The sequence below is a fragment of the Ranitomeya variabilis genome, chromosome 5 (assembly GCF_051348905.1).
Source record: "Ranitomeya variabilis isolate aRanVar5 chromosome 5, aRanVar5.hap1, whole genome shotgun sequence".
In the NCBI taxonomy this organism is placed as follows: Eukaryota; Metazoa; Chordata; class Amphibia; order Anura; family Dendrobatidae; genus Ranitomeya; species Ranitomeya variabilis.
This window is the reverse complement of record NC_135236.1, coordinates 33,682,787-33,703,392: the sequence shown is the minus strand read 5'-3', so window position 1 is coordinate 33,703,392 and position 20,606 is coordinate 33,682,787. Positions and strand designations below refer to the sequence as shown.

Below are 20,606 nucleotides of genomic sequence, written 5' to 3'. Positions count from 1 at the left end.
AGGAGTTTTTTGCCTGATTCTCCTTGAGTCCTTGAGCCAGTTGGCATTCTTAAGGAAGGGGTGATTCTTTCTGCCATCTCCCTGATTTACGGCGGGTGCTTCAGGAATTTCAGGCTGATAAACCTGACCGCTGTCCTGTGGGGAAGCTGTTTGTTCCTGATAGATGGACAAGTAAGGTAATTTCTGAGGTTCATTGTTCGGTGTTGGCTGGTCATCCTGGGATTTTTGGTACCAGAGATTTGGTTGCTAGGTCCTTTTGGTGGCCTTCCTTGTCGCGGGATGTGCGTTCTTTTGTGCAGTACTGTGGGACTTGTGCCCGGGCCAAGCCTTGCTGTTCCCGCGCTAGTGGGTTGCTTTTGCCTTTGCCGGTCCCTGAGAGGCCCTGGACGCATATTTCCATGGATTTTATTTCGGATCTTCCTGTTTCCCAGAAGATGTCTGTTATCTGGGTGGTTTGTGACCGGTTCTCTAAAATGGTCCATTTGGTACCTTTGCATAAATTGCCTTCCTCCTCTGATTTGGTTCCATTGTTTTTTCAGCATGTGGTTTGTTTGCATGGCATTCCGGAGAATATTGTGTCTGACAGAGGTTCCCAGTTTGTTTCTAGGTTTTGGCGGGCCTTTTGTGCTAGGATGGGCATTGATTTGTCTTTTTCTTCGGCATTTCATCCTCAGACAAATGGCCAAACTGAGCGAACTAATCAGACCTTGGAAACCTATTTGAGATGGTTTGTGTCTGCTGACCAGGATGATTGGATGGCTTTCTTGCCGTTGGCCGAGTTTGCCCTTAATAATCGGGCTAGTTCGGCTACTTTGGTATCGCCTTTCTTTTGTCATTTTGGTTTTCATCCTCGTTTTTCTTCGGGGCAGGTTGAGCCTTCTGATTGTCCTGGTGTGGATTCTGTAATGGACAGGTTACAGCAGATTTGGACTCATGTGGTAGACAATTTGACGTTGTCTCAGGAAAAGGCTCAACATTTTGCTAACCGCCGTCGGTGTGTTGGTCCCCGGCTTCGGGTGGGGGATTTTGTCTGGTTATCTTCTCGTCATGTTCCTATGAAGGTTTCTTCCCCTAAGTTCAAGCCTCGGTTTATTGGTCCTTATAAGATTTCTGAGATTATCAATCCGGTATCTTTTCGTTTGGCCCTTCCAGCCTCTTTTGCCATCCATAATGTTTTCCATAGATCTTTGTTGCGGAGATATGTGGTGCCCGTTGTTCCCTCTGTTGATCCTCCTGCCCCGGTGTTGGTTGATGGGGAGTTGGAATATGTGGTGGAGAAAATTTTGGATTCTCGTTTTTCGAGGCGGAGGCTTCAGTATCTTGTCAAGTGGAAGGGTTATGGCCAGGAGGATAATTCTTGGGTTGTTGCCTCCGATGTCCATGCCGCCGATTTGGTTTGTGCTTTTCACTTGGTTCGTCCTGATCAGCCTGGGGGCTCTGGTGAGGGTTCGGTGACCCCTCCTCAAGGGGGGGGGGTACTGTTGTGAATTCCGCTCTTGGGCTCCCTCCGGTGGTTGTAAGTGGCACTTTTGTGAGTTCTGCTCTTGGGCTCCCTCCGGTGGTTTTAAGTGGTACTGCTGCTCCTTGGATTTAGTAGTCAGCAGCTGCTTCCACTGATTGTCTTTCTGGCTTGGCTATTTAGCCTGGTTCTATCCTTCAGCCTGTGCCAGTTGTCAATGGTTCCTGGTTGGATTCACATCTCTGCTTGGATTTCCCTGATATTCGGACCACTTCAGCAAAGATAAGTCCTTGCTTTGTTATTTTGCAGTCCACTTGTTGTGGACTTAATCTTTCTGCACTTTCTATGTTTTTTCTAGTCCAGCTTGTCAGTATGGATTTATTCAGTTAAGCTGGAAGCTCTGGGAAGCAGATTTACCCTCCACACCTTTAGTCAGGTGTGGAGATTTTTGTAAACTCTGTGGTGGATTTTTCTAGTTTTTAATACTGACCGCACAGTATTCTGTCCTGTTCTATCTATCTAGCTAGACTGGCCTCCTTTGCTACATCCTGGTTTCATTCTGCGTATGTCATTTCCCTCTCCACTCACAGTCAATATTTGTGGTTTTTGTAGTTTTTAATACTGACCGAACAGTTCCCTTTCCTATCCTCTGTCTTTCTAGAGAAGATTTGGCCTCCTTTGCTAAAATCTGTTTCATTCCTGTGTTTGTCACTTCCCTCTTAACTCACAGTCAATATTTGTGGGGGCTACCTTTTACTTTGGGGAATTTCTCTGAGGCAAGGTAGGCTCCTATTTCTATCTTTAGGGGTAGTTAGCTCTTAGGCTGTGAAGAGGCGTCAGAGTTAGGTACGCTCCACAGCTATTTCTAGTGTGTGTGATAGGATTAGGGATTGCGGTCAGTAGAGTTACCACCTCCTCAGAGCTTGTCCCAGGTTCTACGTTTTAACCATCAGGTCATTCCGGGTGCTCCTAACCACCAGGTCCGTAACAGTACAGCTGGCCCACAAAGTGTTAATGCATCTCAAAAGAGGGATAAGAGAAGTTCTGAGTCAATTTTTTTTTCTTTGCAGCTTGTTTTGCCTTTCTTTTCCCCTTAACCTCTGGGGGGTTCAGGACTCAGGTGTAGATATGGATATTCAAGGTTTGTCCTCTTGTGTGGATCAACTCGCTGCAAGGGTACAAGTTATTCAAGATTATGTAGTTCAGAATCCGAAGTTAGAGCCTAGAATTCCAATTCCTGATTTGTTTTCTGGGGATAGATCTAAATTTTTGAATTTCAAAAATAATTGCTGACTGTTTCTTGCTCTGAAACCCCGCTCCTCTGGTGACCCCATTCAGCAAGTAAAGATTGTTATTTCTTTGTTGCGTGGTGACCCGCAGGACTGGGCATTCTCCCTTGAGCCAGGAAATCCTGCATTGCTTAATGTGGATGCATTTTTTCTAGCGCTCGGATTGCTTTATGATGAACCAAATTCTGTGGATCAGGCAGAAAAGATCTTGCTGGCTCTATGTCAGGGTCAGGATGAAGCAGAAGTATATTGCCAGAAGTTTAGAAAGTGGTCTGTGCTTACACAATGGAATGAGTGTGCCCTGGCAGCAATTTTTAGAAAGGGTCTTTCTGAAGCCCTTAAAGATGTTATGGTGGGGTTCCCCACGCCTGCTGGTCTGAATGAATCAATGTCTTTGGCCATTCAGATTGATCGGCATTTGCGCGAGCGCAAAGTTGTGCACCATTTGGCGGTGTTCTCTGAGCAGAGGCCTGAGCCTATGCAATGTGATAGTACTTTGACCAGAGCTGAACGGCAAGAACAGAGACGTCAGAATGGGCTGTGTTTTTACTGTGGTGACTCCACTCATGCTATTTCTGATTGTCCTAAGCGCACTAGGAGGTTCGCTGGGTCTGTCACCGTTAGTACTGTACAGCCTAAATTTCTCTTGTCTGTTACTCTGATTTGCTCATTGTCATCCTACTCTGTTATGGCATTTGTGGATTCGGGCGCTGCCCTGAACTTGATGGACTTGGAGTTTGCCAGGCGCTGTGGTTTTTCCTTAGAGCCTTTGCAGAGTCCTATTCCCTTAAGGGGGATTGATGCTACGCCATTGGCCAAGAATATACCTCAGTACTGGACTCAGCTGACCATGTGCATGGCTCCCGCACATCAGGAAAATATTCATTTTTTGGTGTTGCATAATTTGCATGATGTTGTCGTGTTGGGTTTGCCATGGTTACAGGTTCATAATCCAGTGCTGGATTGGAAATCAATGTAGGTGTCTAGTTGGGGTTGTCAAGGGATACATAGTGATGTTCCTTTGATGACAATTTCTTCTTCTACTCCTTCTGAAGTCCCTGAGTTTTTGTCGGATTACCAGGATGTATTTGATGAGCCCAAGTCAAGTGCCCTACCTCCTCATAGGGACTGTGATTGCGCTATTAATTTGATTCCTGGTAGTAAGTTCCCTAAGGGCCGACTTTTCAATTTATCTGTGCCAGAACATGCCGCTATGCGGAGTTATGTAAAGGAGTCCTTGGAGAAAAGGCATATTCGCCTGTCTTCGTCATCGTTGGGAGCAGGGTTCTTTTTTGTGGCCAAGAAGGATGGTTCTCTGAGACCCTGTATAGATTACCGCCTTCTCAATAAAATCACGGTCAAATTTCAGTACCCCTTGCCTCTGCTGTCTGATTTGTTTGCTCGGATTAAGGGGGCTAGTTGGTTTACCAAGATTGACCTTCGAGGGGCGTATAATCTTGTGCGTATTAAACAGGGCGATGAATGGAAAACAGCATTTAATACGCCCGAGGGCCATTTTGAGTACCTGGTGATGCCAATCGGGCTTTCTAATGCTCCATCTGTGTTTCAGTCCTTTATGCACGACATCTTCCGGAAGTATCTGGATAGGTTCATGATTGTATATTTGGATGATATTTTGGTCTTTTCGGATGATTGGGAGTCTCATGTGAGGCAGGTCAGGATGGTGTTCCAGGTCCTTCGTGCTAATGCATTATTTGTGAAGGGGTCTAAATGCCTCTTTGGAGTTCAGAAGGTTTCCTTTTTGGGCTTCATTTTTTCCCCTTCTACTATCGAGATGGACCCTGTTAAAGTTCAGGCCATTTATGATTGGACTCAACCTACATCTGTGAAGAGTCTTCAGAAGTTTCTGGGCTTTGCTAATTTTTACCGTTGCTTCATCGCTAATTTTTCTAGTGTGGTTAAGCCTTTGACTGATTTGACGAAGAAAGGCGCTGATGTGGTGAATTGGCCCCCTGCGGCCGTTGAGGCTTTTCAGGAGCTTAAACGTCGTTTTACTTCGGCCCCTGTGTTGCATCAGCCAGATGTTTTGCTTCCTTTTTAGGTCGAGGTTGATGCTTCTGAGATTGGGGCAGGGGCTGTTTTGTCTCAGAGAAGTTCTGATGGCTCTTTGATGAAGCCATGTGCTTTCTTTTCTAGAAAGTTTTCGCCTGCTGAGCGTAATTATGATGTCGGCAATCGGGAGTTGTTGGCTATGAAGTGGGCATTCGAGGAGTGGCGACATTGGCTAGAGGGAGCCAAACATCGCGTGGTGGTCTTGACTGATCACAAGAATCTGACTTACCTCGAGTCTGCCAAGCGATTGAATCCTAGACAGGCTCGATGGTCGCTGTTTTTCTCCCGTTTCAATTTTGTGGTCTCTTACCTTCCGGGATCTAAGAATGTGAAGGCTGATTCCCTTTCTAGGAGTTTTTTGCCTGATTCTCCGGGAGTCCCTGAGCCGGCTGGTATTCTCAAAGAGGGGGTGATTCTGTCTGCCATCTCCCCTGATTTGCGGTGGGTGCTGCAGGAGTTTCAGGCTGATAGACCGGACCCCTATCCAGTGAGGATACTGTTTGTCCCTGATAGATGGACTAGTAAAGTTATTTCTGAGGTTCATTGTTCAGTATTGGCTGGTCATCCTGGGATTTTTGGTACCAGAGATTTGGTTGCTAGGTCCTTTTGGTGGCCTTCCTTGTCACGGGATGTGCGTTCTTTTGTGCAGTCCTGTGGGACTTGTGCTCGGGCCAAGCCTTGCTGTTCTCGTGCCAGTGGGTTGCTTTTGCCGTTGCCTGTCCCGAAGAGGCCCTGGACGCATATTTCCATGGATTTTATTTCTGATCTTCCTGTCTCTCAAAGGATGTCCGTCATCTGGGTGGTTTGTGATCAGTTTTCTAAGATGGTCCATTTGGTACCCTTGCCTAAATTGCCTTCCTCCTCTGATTTGGTTCCATTATTTTTTCAGCATGTGGTTCGTTTGCATGGCATTCCGGAGAACATTGTGTCTGACAGAGGTTCCCAGTTTGTTTCTAGGTTTTGGCGGTCCTTTTGTGCTAAGATGGGCATTGATTTGTCTTTTTCTTCAGCATTCCATCCTCAGACAAATGGCCAAACCAAACGAACCAATTAGACCTTGGAAACCTATCTGAGATGCTTTGTTTTTTGCTGATCAGGATGATTGGGTTACCTTCTTGCCATTGGCCGAGTTCGCCCTTAATAATCGGGCTAGTTCGGCCACTTTGATTTCGCCTTTTTTTTGTAATTCTGGTTTTCATCCTCGTTTTTCTTCAGGGCAGGTTGAGCCTTCTGACTGTCCTGGTGTGGATTCTGTGGTGGACAGGTTGCAGCAAATTTGGACTCACGTGGTGGACAACTTGACGTTGTCTCAGGAGAAGGTGCAACGTTTTGCTAACCGCCGTCGCTGTGTTGGTCCCCGACTTCGTGTTGGGGATTTGGTTTGGTTGTCTTCTCGTTATGTTCCTATGAAGGTTTCTTCTCCTAAGTTCAAGCCTCGTTTCATTGGTCCTTATAAGATTTCTGAAATTATCAATCCTGTGTTGTTTCGTTTGGCCCTTCCAGCTTCTTTTGCCATCCATAATGTGTTCCATAGGTCATTGTTGCGGAGATATGTGGCGCCTATGGTTCCTTCCGTTGATCCTCCTGCTCCAGTGTTGGTTGAGGGGGAGTTGGAGTATGTGGTGGAGAAGATTTTGGATTCTCGTATTTCGAGACGGAAGCTTCAGTACCTAGTTAAGTGGAAGGGTTATGGTGAGGAGGATAATTCCTGGGTTGCTGCCTCCGATGTCCATGCTGCCGATTTGGTTCGTGCCTTTCATTTGGCTCGTCCTGATCGGCCTGGGGGCTCTGGTGAGGGTTCGGTGACCCCTCCTCAAGGGGGGGGTACTGTTGTGAATTCCGTTCTCGGGCTCCCTCCTGTGGTCGTGAATGGTATTTTGGTGAGTTCTGTCCTTGGACACCCTCTGGTGGCTTTGAGTGGAACTGCTGATCTTTGAGGTTGGCTTTCTCAGCTGCCCTCGCTTATTGCTTCTGCTGGCTTTCCTATTTAACTCTGCTTAGATCGTTAGTTCATGCCAGCTGTCAATGTCTCAGTACTGGTTCAGATGTCTCTTGGATTTCTCTGATGACCTGTCTACTCCAGCAGAAGCTAAGTCCCTGCTAGTTCATTTGCTGTTCATTGGTTTTTGAATATATTTCTCAGTACATGCTATGTTTCTAGTCCAGCTTGCTATTATGATATTTCCTTGCTAGCTGGAAGCTCTGGGGGTGCAGAGTGGCACCTCCACACCGTGAGTCGGTGTGGAGGTCTTTTTGCACACTCTGCGTGGTTTTTGTAGTTTTTAATACTGACCGCACAGTTCCCTTTCCTATCCTCTGTCTTTCTAGAGAAGATTCGGCCTCCTTTGCTAAAATCTGTTTCATTCCTGTGTTTGTCACTTCCCTCTTAACTCACAGTCAATATTTGTGGGGGCTACCTTTTACTTTGGGGAATTTCTCTGAGGCAAGGTAGGCTCCTATTTCTATCTTTAGGGGTAGTTAGCTCTTAGGCTGTGAAGAGGCGTCTAGGGAGAGTTAGGTACGCTCCACGGCTATTTCTAGTGTGTGTGATAGGATTAGGGATTGCGGTCAGTAGAGTTACCACCTCCTCAGAGCTTGTCCCAGGTTCTACGTTTTAACCATCAGGTCATTCCGGGTGTTCCTAACCACCAGGTCCGTAACAGTTAAGCTCAGGAACTGCGGTCAGTACAGGTACCACCTCCTCCAGTGCACGTCCCATGTTGCTCCTAAACCACCAGCTCATAACAGTGTGGGTTCCAAGACGTAATGGGGTGCATATGACTATACAGCAGGGCAGACATTGCTGTCACTGTGTAAAGAAAGGAGTACGGGAGTACAAAATGCATATTGTTAAGTGGATTTTCATGGGCCCATCCACTATGTGAGTTCAAAGGCTTATTGGGGTGCATATGACTGACTATGCAGCAGGGTTGGCTTTGCTGCTAATGTGTAAAACAAAGGAGTACGGAGCACAAAATGCATACTGTGAAGTGGATTTTCCTGGGCTCATCCAGTATGTGGGTTCAAAGGTTTATTGGGGTGCATATGAATTGGTAGCAGGGCAGGCCTTGAATTCAATGTAATACTTTTTCAGGAGTCCCCCCTGGACATCTTATGAAAGGGGTATTGTGGTGCGTCATAATTGGCAGCCACTCACAGCATAGGCTACAACAGTTTAGGAGACCCACTGTTTAATAATGGCCCTTTAAGAAGATTAATACCACCTGATGCACCAGTAAAAATAGGCTCTGTGACTTTAAGAGTCCCTCCTTCGTAAATGAAACAAGATGGGTCTGCTTATGTGTAACACACCACATGGCCAGCTAGGGGTGTTAAATGTTACAATAACATTTCACAGTGAATGCATTTGTAGTGGTTGAAAGCAATGTTAAAGTTGAAAAACCCTTAACAAACGCTGCGTCTGAACTAAGCCCAAGTGGGGGACGAACATTTCGGTCTGAAGTTAATAATTTGGCCTTACAGGCAAGTCATTAGCCTGCAAAGGATGTACCTTAACATATTTCCCAGTAAAACCTGTTTTGGTTTCGTTTTAATGTGTTTTTGTTGCACCGCTAAAAATGGCATGAATCTCAGAAAAAAATGTTTACAGCTGTAACCTAGGAGTCAGGAATGCTTCCAGGGGCAATCCCCATGAGGTTCCTGTGTCATTTGAGCAATGTCCATCATTTTCAGACATTTTTAGACTTTAAAAGGACCCCCGGGGGGGTATCGCAGTAAAAATGCTCGGGTCTCCCATAGTCTTATATTGGGCTCGTTGTTCTGTCCAAGTACCCAAGTATACCAATCTGCTCGACCTGAGCAACGAGCACCCGAGCATTTTAGTGCTCGCTCATCACTAGAAGAGACATATCTGAAGACCCTCGGCTCACATTCATCTTGGTTATTGTCCTGATCCCAAGATCTATTCCATAACCAATGTCACTCAATGTGAATACAAAATATGAGTTAGGGCTCATGCACACAAACATATTACAGCTTCAATTCAACAAGCATGGTGTGAAGTAGTCTTGTCAAAGTAACAGCAGCAGGAAACAAAATGGGTCAAAATTCTGAAGTCAATCCAAAAAAGGACCCATGGGTTAATCCAGAAGATTAGCTGAGAACCAGCCAGGTGAAACCAGTAGTAGATAGTCTAGTTAAGTTGACCAGCTATGACAAAGAGAATATGATGACTGTTCCGGACCACCTACAATATGTTGCCCCAATAGGCCAGTCAGCTGGATGCTTGGACTGATTCTAAAAGTAACCTTTCAATCAGACTTGGTGGTCAATCGTGCTGCCCCGCATCTCTTCCTGCACTGACAAAATGGTGAAAGTGAGACCAAAACTGCGTGCACAAGAACATTAAGTGGTACCCTGATGGAGGAGAGTATGTAAGCAACAGTTTGCACTCGCCTGAGCGACTGATGTAAGGCGCAACTCCTGACAAAATGTGATGTTAGCTGCTGCTGCTTCATGGCTGGAAGACAAAGGCCTTCAGGAAATTTGACCACAATGAACGATTCTCGGTGATTTGAGATGTGCTGCTGAAATAAAGATTCTCATATCAATGGTAAACTAATGGTTTTTACTCCATGTGGTAGATGAGAGAAAGTGGGCACAGCCAAAAATGGGGAGTGGTGCTAAACAAACCTTATGCAAACTAGTAGCACAGAAAATGTTAGGTAAAGTTTTAAGGAAAGAAATGTGTGCACATTTATAATTAATAATGTAATTTTTATTAAAGACAATGGCATAAAAAATGTCAACACAGACTTTAGTAAAATGTATATTGTTAATTATGGGTGTGCACACTTTTCTTTCCTTACCACTTTACCTAACCTTTTCTAGGTTTTTAGTCCATGACGAATTTCGATGCCGGACTGGCATCTGTCTCAGTTGTAAAACCAAGTGCACATTGAACGGTAAGGCAGTGAGGCTCAAAAAGCCTGAAATGGGCTCCAAGTTTAACCTAAAAATGTCCTCCCTCTGGAGAATTTTGAAAAAGGTCGAGGAGTAGGGGTTGAACTTGTGGGAGGGAAAGAGGGAAGTGAAGAAGGAGGTACATGACATGGAAAAGATGTCAGAAAAGAACAAGAAAAAAAAGGAATAGAGAAAGAAAGGAAAGTTTTATGTGAGGAGGGAAAAATATTCCAAAATAAAAAGAATGAGGAAAAACATGAAAAAAGGGTTAAACTGTGGTAGGAGTATATTTTTGGAAAAAAGGGACGAGAACCAGGGTGAGGGAGAATAAGAAATTAATAAATGGTAGAGTGTGAGTGTGTAGAGCTATTAAGTAGCTTGGAACATTTGACCAAGATGGAGAAACAGGAGGACAAAAGGAGTAATAAATAGTTAAAAAGAAAACAAATTGTAATATAGGAGGATTTATACATGGGGCGTGAGGTGCAACTGAAGGAGAAGTGTTACAACCAGTGCTTTACCATTGGCACAAGGATCTTTATTCCCACCACAGTCCACATCACCATGTCGGGTAAAGATGAAGAAATTGGCAGAAACCAACAGAGATGATGAGTAATGCAGAAACTTGGCAAGGTAACTTTATGCCATATACTGCAGATGCACGTGAACACTATACTGTGGTATCCAGGCTCGGACTGGCCCACAGCAGAACAGGAGAATCCTCTGGTAGGCCGCCCCTCTGTAGGACTGCTGATGAGTAGTGCTATTACACTTGATTCACAATTTGCAGAAAAGGCTGTAATCTAATCATTTATTAAGCAAGTTTAAACAAATTAATATTACTTAGAGGCAAAAATAAATTTGTGTACTAGAGTCAGGTTATTTTTGCATGTCATTCAACAATAGGCCCCAAGAATCAATGTTACTGGTGGGTGTTTGCTAATCCAGTCTGACACTGGTGGTATCTTTTTGGGAGTATTACTTGAACGCCTATTATTTAGCTATTATGGGGATATATTACGGAGTGCATGTTGTACTGGTACTATGTAGTAGAATTCAGAGAATATGTTCGGAATCGGTCGCCGAAGTTGAATTTTCCATATTCGTGCTATATTTATGTTTGATGATCAGTTTGGAACAGATTCGGCCATTTCTACTTTCCTCGACTTCAATGACATTTGGCTATGTTCGGCGAATATTGCAAAAACTATATTTGCCACCAGTCATAATCGGAACATAATTTTGAAAAATGTCCTCCACTCTACTATGTAGTTGTACAGTATATGGTACTATGATGTGAACTTGTGGGCCATGTGCTCTATCATCATTGGGGATACGCCACTACAACAACAGAGGAAAAAAATAAAATGTTCTTATTTTGTGATTTCAGTATTGTGTGCACCATTCTTATAGCGTAAGATACAGGTATCTAGAATATTCCTTATTATATAATTATTGAGTGTCAGTACCACACATGGGAATCAGCATCTGCACCTCCGGCTCTAGTTCTCCCAGGAAATGAAGGATCACGGGTCACACGCTAAATTAGTCTACGGAGAATCTGTATATTAACCATTTAAAAAAATCAAAAGACTCATCCACAAGTTACCGCGTGACGAAGAATTCGGAGCATAGAGGGTTAATGTATGTTATGTGTTACACGGCAGCATCTATATAAAGAGGAAATATCACACATGATCCAGAGAGAATACATTATAAGACAGTGAGTACAGAGCATTGGAAATTATCATCGCTGCTTTTATAATGTATGTTTTTTATATTTTACTAAAAAATGTAATATTGAAAAAAATATTGCTAAATAATTTTGAAGGGTTTTTTTTTAATCATTTTTCTTTATAATGTCTTGTAGATTGTGAGCCTTTCCAGAATTCTTCTCAAAAATTTTGGAATAATATTTTTATGGTTAATTAATTTTTTTCTAATCTGTAGTATTTTTACTTAAAAAATAAAGATTGCACAAAATATATGTAAGATACCTACAGGTATCTAATGTCCAAATTAAATTATAATGGCGACCCCCTGTAGTTCTGATGCACTGAGCACAAGTAACTATAGAATTCCATTTGAGGAAGACCAGATGTATCTTTACCCTTCACGCCGCAGATCATTTCCGTTTTTTTTCTATTTTGTTTTTTCGTCCCCTTCGTCCAAGAGCCATACCACTTTTTTCTGTCCACATTTTTTTGTGGGAAAAGTTGTACTTTTGAATGACACCATTCATTTTGTCATGTAATGTACTGGAAATGGGAAAAAAATTCAAGGGCGCTGAAATTGCAAAAAATAGGGTAATTTTGCAATTGTTTTTGGGGTTTTATATTTATCATGTTCACTATGCGGTAAAAGTGACCTAGAAATATGATCCTCCAGGTCAGTACGATTGCACAGATACCACATATGTATAGTTTGGTTTTAAGTGATGAAAAACAAATCTCAAAATTGTAAAAAACAAAATAACATTTTCCTTGTGTCACCATTTTTTCAAGTTCCGTGACATTTTACATTTTTGGGATATGGGGCTGTGTCAGGGATATTTTTTTGTGCCCTGGGTTGATATTTTTATTATACCATTTTGAGGTAGATACGCTGTTTTGATCGCCTCTTATTGCATTTATTACAATGTTGTGGAGACCCAAAAAACAAAAAATAATTCTGGAGTTTCGATTTCTTTTCTCATTATGCCGTTTACCCATTGGATCAATTTATTTAAAAAAAAAATCCTCAAAGTTTGCAATTTTTACTTATAATAGGCATTTGCTGTTCTGCAGAGATCTTCTCTCAGTAGTCATAATCACTGCAATGGATGGCATCACCTATACAGTATATAGATAACTCAGGATACACGGTTCACAATAGACAAAGGTCACAGATTACCTCTTCCATCTTCCTACAAAACATTCTTAGCACAGATCACACACCATGCTCACAACACCATCCCACCATCCCAAAGAAGTCAACGAGTCATCTCCACGATACTGTTGTCCATCAGCTTGTCTTTAGCATATACCTGTGAATGCAGTAAACAGAGTGGCTCAGATGGCTGCCCTGATTATTATGGATGAACGGATAGATAGATAGATAGATAGATAGATAGATAGATAGATAGATAGATAGATAGATAGATAGATAGAGTAGACTAGCTCCTGTGTAGGTCTTGACTTCGACATCTCGGTTTGCTCTTCCCTGATACATACAGCTGTTACCCATTCTTGAATTCATGTATTCTGTATGTTTTTTTTCAGTGATCTATGGCCTTATTGTAATGTTTACAGTATATCGTATATTATTATATCTTATCACGTATTTTTCTGCCACGTTTAGTTTTCACATCCATAATGCTAACACTCTACTGCCTGATCTGGATTTTCATCCTTACCTCCCTCGTACCAACATCCTACAATGACGACAACCAATGTAAATTGGCATCTATATCACTTGAGGGGATTCAACATCCTGGAGATATAATTATTGGGGCAGTGCTACCAGTGCGTGTGGTGGATAATTTCAAAGAAATTTCTTTTACTGAACCACCCCCAAGAACAACTTGCACAACGTAAGTGAATATGTCTACAAGATGTTGTGTTCAATCCAAATTTTCCATATATATATATATATATATATATATATATATATGTATATATATAAATATATATATATATATATATTAGGATCTGTACAGGGGGTCGTGTAGGGTGTATGCATCTCCATGATATTTGTTTATCTCTAAGAATAAATGATAGCCCATCTTTCTAAAAACCTAAACATGGGGAAGAGGCCCTCGTGACAGGAGTAAAGCAGAATTGAGTATAGAAAGCGTCAATTTTCATTTTTCTTATGAAAGAGACCATACTTGGTTAGCATTGATAACAATGTGGATGGTCTTTTCGAAGGCCATTTAGAAGATCATTGAAACCTTCTCATAAGCTTCAAAGGCATGGATTAGTTAAATTGGGCTTATAGATTGTCAGATCTGCGGTGTTCTTTGACTAAGACATTTTCTGTCTCTTCAAGGCTCCACTTTGGTTACTTTCAGCAACTTCAAGCTCTCTTATTTGCTGTAGAAGAGATCAACAGAAATGAGAACTTCTTACCCAACATTACCCTGGGATTTCACTGGTATGATTCTTGTGGGATAATTTCTTTAAACATAGCCGCAATGTTACAAGTTTTATCAGGAGATAAGATCGCCATCCCTAATTATCGATGCCTTCACAATGTTCCTCTAAGTGGATTCATAGGCTCTTCATCATCCACATTGTCTATTGCAGTTGCACACATCCTTGGGCTTTACAAGTACCCTCAGGTAATTAATCCACCACTATCTTTAGTAAATCACAGACCTACTCTCAAAAAATGTATCATAAGGTGATTTCAGTTGGACATCTCAGCTGAAATCCTAACCATTTCCTAGAATAGTGGAGATATGCTGATCTGTTGAGTATCTTTATTGAGCGGGTCATGCCCTCTTGGGAGATCTGGGGTTAGAAAGTCACTATGTATTGTAAGTCGAAGATCTTCCATTTAGCTGATGTGTTTGTATTTTATATTTAATGGATTTAGTTTCCTTTGGTGCTGAAGAGGTTAACAATCCTTTATATGTTGGTTAAAAAATTGCCGCTCCATCTCACAGCTGTTACTGAGCTGGTCATTTCCTCTCCCTAGAGAAGCAAGCTAGATGTTCTTTGTTTTTCACCAGGTGTAATTTTGTGGTCACTTACCAGCCTGGGATTAAGAATGCCAAAGTGGATACTTTGTCTCTGAGTTTTCCTAGGGATGGGAATACTGATTATGCTGTCCCTATTTTATAAAAATGGGTGGTGGTCTCTGCAGTGTGTTCTGAACTTGAGGGTGAGGTACTGAAGGCTCAGGGGGATGTCCCTGCTAGTTCTTCAGGGAAATTGTTTGTACCTGTACATCTGCATCTTAAGATTTTGGAAGCACATCATAACTCGGCTCTAGCTGGTCACCCAGAGAGTAAAATGACCTTGGACCTCCTTTCTTGTCGATCTTGGTGGCCAAGGTTGCGTAAGTGTGTAGTTGACTTTGTGTCCTCTTGTAGTGTCTGTGCATGTTCCAAGACCCTGCATACTTGTCTGTCTGGAGCTCTTTGACCATCAACCATTCCTGACCATCCATGGGCTCATTTATCCATTATGGATCTTATATCAATTTCTGATTAAAAGGTTATCTTAGTTGTTGTGCACAAGTTTAGCAAAATGGCACACTTTATTGCCTTACCTGCTCTCACTTACGCGTGAAGCTTCACAGGTTCCTGCCGATGTGGTGTCAGATCGTGGGACCAAATTTGTATTTAAACTTTGGAGGGTGTTTTGTTCCCATTTAGGGATGCATCTATCCTTTTCCTCGGCGTTCCATCCTTAAAGTAATGGTCAGACTGAACGCCTAAACCAAAGTTTAGAGACATACCTTTAATGTTTTGTGTCAGATAACCAGGAGGATTTTGTCTTCTTTTTTACCACTGGCTCAGTTTTCTTTAAACAATCGTCATAGTGAGTCCACTTGTAAGCAGCAATTTTTTTATGCATATGGCTGCCATCCACAATTCTGTACCTTCACTAAAGATGAGTCTTCAGGGGTTCCTGGGGTGGAAGAATTTTCTTATTCACTCACATATATGTGGGAAGGTGTTCAGAATAATTTAAATATTTTGGGGTACAAATACAAAATCCTGATAAGAAACAATTGTCAGGTTTGGGCCTGGGGATGAATGAGTTAGTATGGCTGTCCACCAAAAATATTAAACTGAAAGTTCCTTCTTGGAAATTAGGTCCTAAGTTTCTTGGCCCTTGTAAGGTAGTTTTTTATCTTGAAGCTTCCTCTGACCTTCAAGATTCATAATGTTTTCTACAGGTCTTTGCTCCAAAAATTTTTTGCACCTGTGGAACCATCACTGTTACCACCGCCACCCAGTATTATTGATGGCAAGTTAGAATTTCAGGCAGTGAAAATCATTGATTCCCATATGGTTCATTGCTCTGTACAGTACCTGGTGCATTGGCATGTGTATGATACAGAGAAGATGATGTGGGTGCCGGCATCTGATGTTAATGCTGGTAGGTTGATATGGTTCTTTCATTTGGCCCATCTGGATAAACTTGGTTCAGAGGGTCCTGAGGCCCCTCGTAGAAGGGGGAGTACTTTCACGAGTGGGTCATATCCTCCTGGTGGATTAGGGTTTAGAAAGTCACTACTTATTGTGAATCGTTGATGTTCTACTTAGCTGATATGTTTGTGCTTCATATTAAATGGACCCTTTCTATGCTGGTTAGAAACTTGCAGCTGCATCTCACAACTGTTCCTAACCTGGTCATTTCTTCTCACTATAAAATTTGGTCAGACCTTCTCTTCCATGCAATTCAAAGCTTTGCTTCCTAGCTCCTTGGAGACACTGTGCTGAATTGGAGATCGTTGCTTCTGGAGATTTTTGCATGCTGATTTTTATTGTCCTATTTCCATTTGGTTGGTACATTCCTATTCCTCCCTATATACCTCTCAACCTTTGGTGAGTGTTTTTGTATGTTTGCTGCTTTTTGTTATCCCTGTCTGTCTTATGTGTTAACACTAGCATTTCTGTCCCAGACCTCCTGGGAAAGGGGACAGCTTAGGGAATAACAGGAGAACAGTGAGTCTGGTGGCCCAAACCTCCTCACCTTTAGAGGTACTTTTGGGAGCAGGGATAGTTAGGCTCCAGTCCTAGGGACGGTTCAGGGCCCCTTTCCCTAATCATGTACACTCACTGCGTGACAGTATCATGCTTTTTTGCCTCATTTGAGATCTCTACACAGTTGCATTTGAGGGATAAACAGTATAATTCTCACCCAATGAGTTCAGAGTGAACCAAGTAATGCTAATGGAAGTTGTGACCCCCATCCCCTTATTCCTGAAATTAGTGTCCTAGCACCAAGACCCACATTGTGCCTATTTTCCCATATATAAATAAAGAGTGACCCTTTTAAGTACTATTTTAGCTGAAGGAGAAAAGGAAATAAAGGAAGAAGAAAAGAAGAGCATGAGGGAAGGAAGATGGAAGGGATGGAGGGAGGATTGAAAGAAAACAAGAAAGAAAGAACGAGAAAGATGGAATAAGGAAGGAAGGGAGAGAAGCAGAACAAAGGGAAAAAAGGACTGGAGTAAGGGCAAAGTAGAAAGTAGAAAGGAAGAAAGAAAGAGTGAAGAGCAAGAGAAACTATGAAAGAGAGTAGAATATAAAGGGAATGAAGAAAGGAAGGAAAAATGGGAGAGGGAAACTGTAAAATGAACAGGAAACAAATTATAAAGGAAGGGAAGAGAGGAAGGAAAAGGGAATAAGGTAAAAATTAAAGAAAAGAGCAAAAAGAAAATAAAGGAAAGAAAGAAAGTTAGAAAAGGAAGTAAGGAAGCGATGATCAAAGCATTGGAAGGAAAAGAGACAAGGGTAAAAAGTAAGAACGCAGAGAAAAAACAGCAAAGGGAAGGAAAGGGGAAAAATTTTAAAAAATAAAGCGGGAAAAAAATGGAAAAGAAGAAAATGGAAAAGAAAAAATGGAGGAAGTAAAAGAGGATATTGCTATAATGCTTTTCTATTGTAGGCAATGTAGGTTATTATAACTATGGATTCCTTAATTAGTTCACAAAACCTTATATGGCATAAAAATTGTTTGTCCATAGAAAAAACAGATAAACTGTCTATCCACTTACTAGTGAACCACTGTGAAACTATAAACAAACATATGACTTTAAATGTAAAACGGTAATTAGCAGAAATTACAAATTAATTTTACAATTCATAAAAAGGAAACATTGATGGTGAAGATAGTAATTATACTTTATAATGGAAGGCTGGACATAAGTAAACATCTTTTTTTTATAAAACGTTCTTTTCTGTTTACATTTTTTTTTTACAATCAGGTCAGTTATTACTCTACCAGTTCTGTCTTGAGTGACCGGAATAAGTTTCCTTCCTTCTTCAGGACTGTTCCCAGTGATGCCTTCCAGTCTAAAGGACTTGCAAAGCTTGTTCTACACTTTAATTGGTCATGGGTCGGGCTACTTGGAGTGGACAATGACTATGGACAACAAGGGATTCAGTTGGTCAAACAAGAGATTGTCAGGGCTGGGGCCTGTGTAGCCTTCACCGAGAATATTTTGACAAGCAGACAAGATCGGAACGCTCCAAAAATAATTAAAGTCATGAAAAAGTCAACAGCAAGAGTGGTAATCACTTTCGCTACTGGGCTCGACTTGGTCCCTATAATGACTGAGATGATGAGAGAGAATATCAGAGATAAAGTATTTGTGGCTAGTGAAGGATGGTCTGTGACTAGTCTGCAAAAGATGGCTAGCTTTTCACATCTCTTATTTGGCACAGTTGGTTTAGCTTTCTTCAACGGGATAATACCGGGATTTCAAGAATTCCTCAACAAGCTCCATCCAAACATGACTTTACCAGACAACTTAGTGATGACGTTTTGGGAAGAAGCCTTTAATTGTACGTTTCTAACTGTGGGGTATTTGGGTCCCCAAGGAAAGGTGTGCACAGGGGAAGAGAGGCTGGACGGAATACGGAACAGCTACAATGATGTCTCCAATTTAAGGGTGTCTTACAACATCTACACTGCAGTACATGTTCTCGCCAAAGCTTTGGAAGATCTTAGAAAATGCATTGAGAACAATGGTCCATTTCTTTATGGAAGATGTGCACGAATTCAAAATTTCTCTCCGTGGCAGGTAAAATAAAATCAGTCTTGTAGATAAAGGGCAATGCAGTAGTAGCTGTTTTCTTCTATATATTGTTACTGTAATTGGTGGTCATTCCAGACAAGGCCTACACCCTAGTATGTGGGCATCAGACATTTGGTGTTGGTCAACCACATAAAAAAAAAACAGTTCCAGATTTACAACTCCCTTTTCAGGGGCTTTTTTCTGTCTCTAGCTGTTATAAATTGGCAGTTCCTCATATAAATCCATTTAGTATATGATGTTTTTAACATGATCTAAAAATGTATTATTTTACTGACCAGTGAGTGCTACCATACTTTTTACTTCTGGAGGGAATATCCATGTACAAAAGAGACAATACTAAAGAGGTTATTTTCTTGGACATGGAAGCAATATCATAGTAGTTATATTCTTGTACATAGGTGCAGTATTATAGTAGTTATATTCTTGTACATAGGGGGCAGTATTATAGTAGGTATATTCTTGTACATAGGGGCAGTATTATAGTAGTTATATTCTTGTACATGGGGCAATATTATAGTAGTTATATTCTTGTATATAGGGGGCAGTATTATAGTAGTTATATTCTTGTACATAGGTGCAGTATTATAGTAGTTATATTCTTGTACATAGGAGCAGTATTATAGTATTTATATTCTTGTACATAGGAGGCAGTATTATAGTAGTTATATTCTTGTTCATAGGGGCAGTATTATAGTAGTTATATTCTTGTACATTGGAGTAGTACTATAGTAGTTACATTCTTGTACATAGGAGCAGTATTATAGTAGTTATATTCTTGTACATAGGGGGCAGCATTATAGTAGTTATATTCTTGTACATAGGGCAATATTATAGTAGTTATATTCTTATATATAGGGGGCAGTATTATAGTAGTTATATTCTTGTACATAGGGGCAGTATTATAGTAGTTATATTCTTGTACATAGGGGGCAGTATTATAGTAGGTATATTCTTGTACATAGGGGCAGTATTATAGTAGTTATATTCTTGTACATAGGGGCAGTATTATAGTAGGTATATTCTTGTACATAGGGGCAGTATTATAGTAGTTATATTCTTGTACATAGGGGCAGTATTATAGTAGGTATATTCTTGTACATAGGGGCAGTATTATAGTAGGTATATTCTTGTACATAGGGGCAGTATTATAGTAGTTATATTCTTGTACATAGGGGGCAGTATTATAGTAGGTATATTCTTGTACATAGGGGCAGTATTATAGTAGTTATATTCTTGTACATAGGGGCAGTATTATAGTAGGTATATTCTTGTACATAGGGGCAGTATTATAGTAGTTATATTCTTGTACATAGGTGCAGTATTATAGTAGTTATATTCTTGTACATAGGGGGCAGTATTATAGTAGTTATATTCTTGTACATAGGGGCAGTATTATAGTAGTTATATTCTTGTGCATGGGGCAATATTATAGTAGTTATATTCTTGTATATAGGGGGCAGTATTATAGTAGTTATATTCTTGTACATAGGTGCAGTATTATAGTAGTTATATTCTTGTACATAGGAGCAGTATTATAGTATTTATATTCTTGTACATAGGAGGCAGTATTATAGTAGTTATATTCTTGTTCATAGGGGCAGTATTATAGTAGTTATATTCTTGTACATTGGAGCAGTACTATAGTAGTTACATTCTTGTACATAGGAGCAGTATTATAGTAGTTATATTCTTGTACATAGGGGGCAGCATTATAGTAGTTATATTCTTGTACATAGGGGCAGTATTATAGTAGTTATATTCTTGTACATAGGGGGCAGTATTATAGTATATTCTTCTACATAGTGGGCAGTATTATGGTAGTTATATTCTTGTACATAGGAGCAGTATTATAGTAGTTATATTCTTGTACATAGGTGCAGTATTATAGTAGTTATATTCTTGTACATAGGGGGCAGTATTATAGTAGTTATATTCTTGTACATAGGGGGCAGTATTATAGTATATTCTTGTACATAGAGGGCAGTATTATAGTAGTTATATTCTTGCACATAGGAGCAGTATTATAGTAGTTATATTCTTGTACATAGGGGGCAGTATTATAGTAGTTATATTCTTGTACATAGGAGGCAGTATTATAGTGG

General features: G+C 41.0%; 1 protein-coding gene across 1 annotated transcript; it reads left to right on the top strand.

Annotated features, from left to right (window-relative positions):
- The first annotated feature begins 10,215 nt into the window (after window positions 1-10,215).
- Window positions 10,216-18,498, top strand: LOC143774800 (extracellular calcium-sensing receptor-like). Its single transcript, XM_077262569.1, has 4 exons — window positions 10,216-10,315; window positions 13,084-13,315; window positions 13,774-14,065; window positions 17,671-18,498. The coding sequence occupies exons 1-4, from the start codon at window positions 10,216-10,218 to the stop codon at window positions 18,496-18,498; spliced, it is 1,452 nt and encodes a 483-aa protein (XP_077118684.1).
- The last annotated feature ends 2,108 nt before the right edge of the window (window positions 18,499-20,606 follow it).

Excerpts from the sequence above, each read along its gene's own strand:
- LOC143774800 (XM_077262569.1), top strand. The coding sequence starts at position 10,216 with ATGGGGCGTGAGGTGCAACTGAAGGAGAAGTGTTACAACCAGTGCTTT. Across the intron at positions 13,316-13,773 it reads CCAAGAACAACTTGCACAAC|GCTCCACTTTGGTTACTTTC; the intron begins GTAAGTGAATAT and ends TGTCTCTTCAAG. Across the intron at positions 14,066-17,670 it reads GGCTTTACAAGTACCCTCAG|GTCAGTTATTACTCTACCAG; the intron begins GTAATTAATCCA and ends TTTTACAATCAG.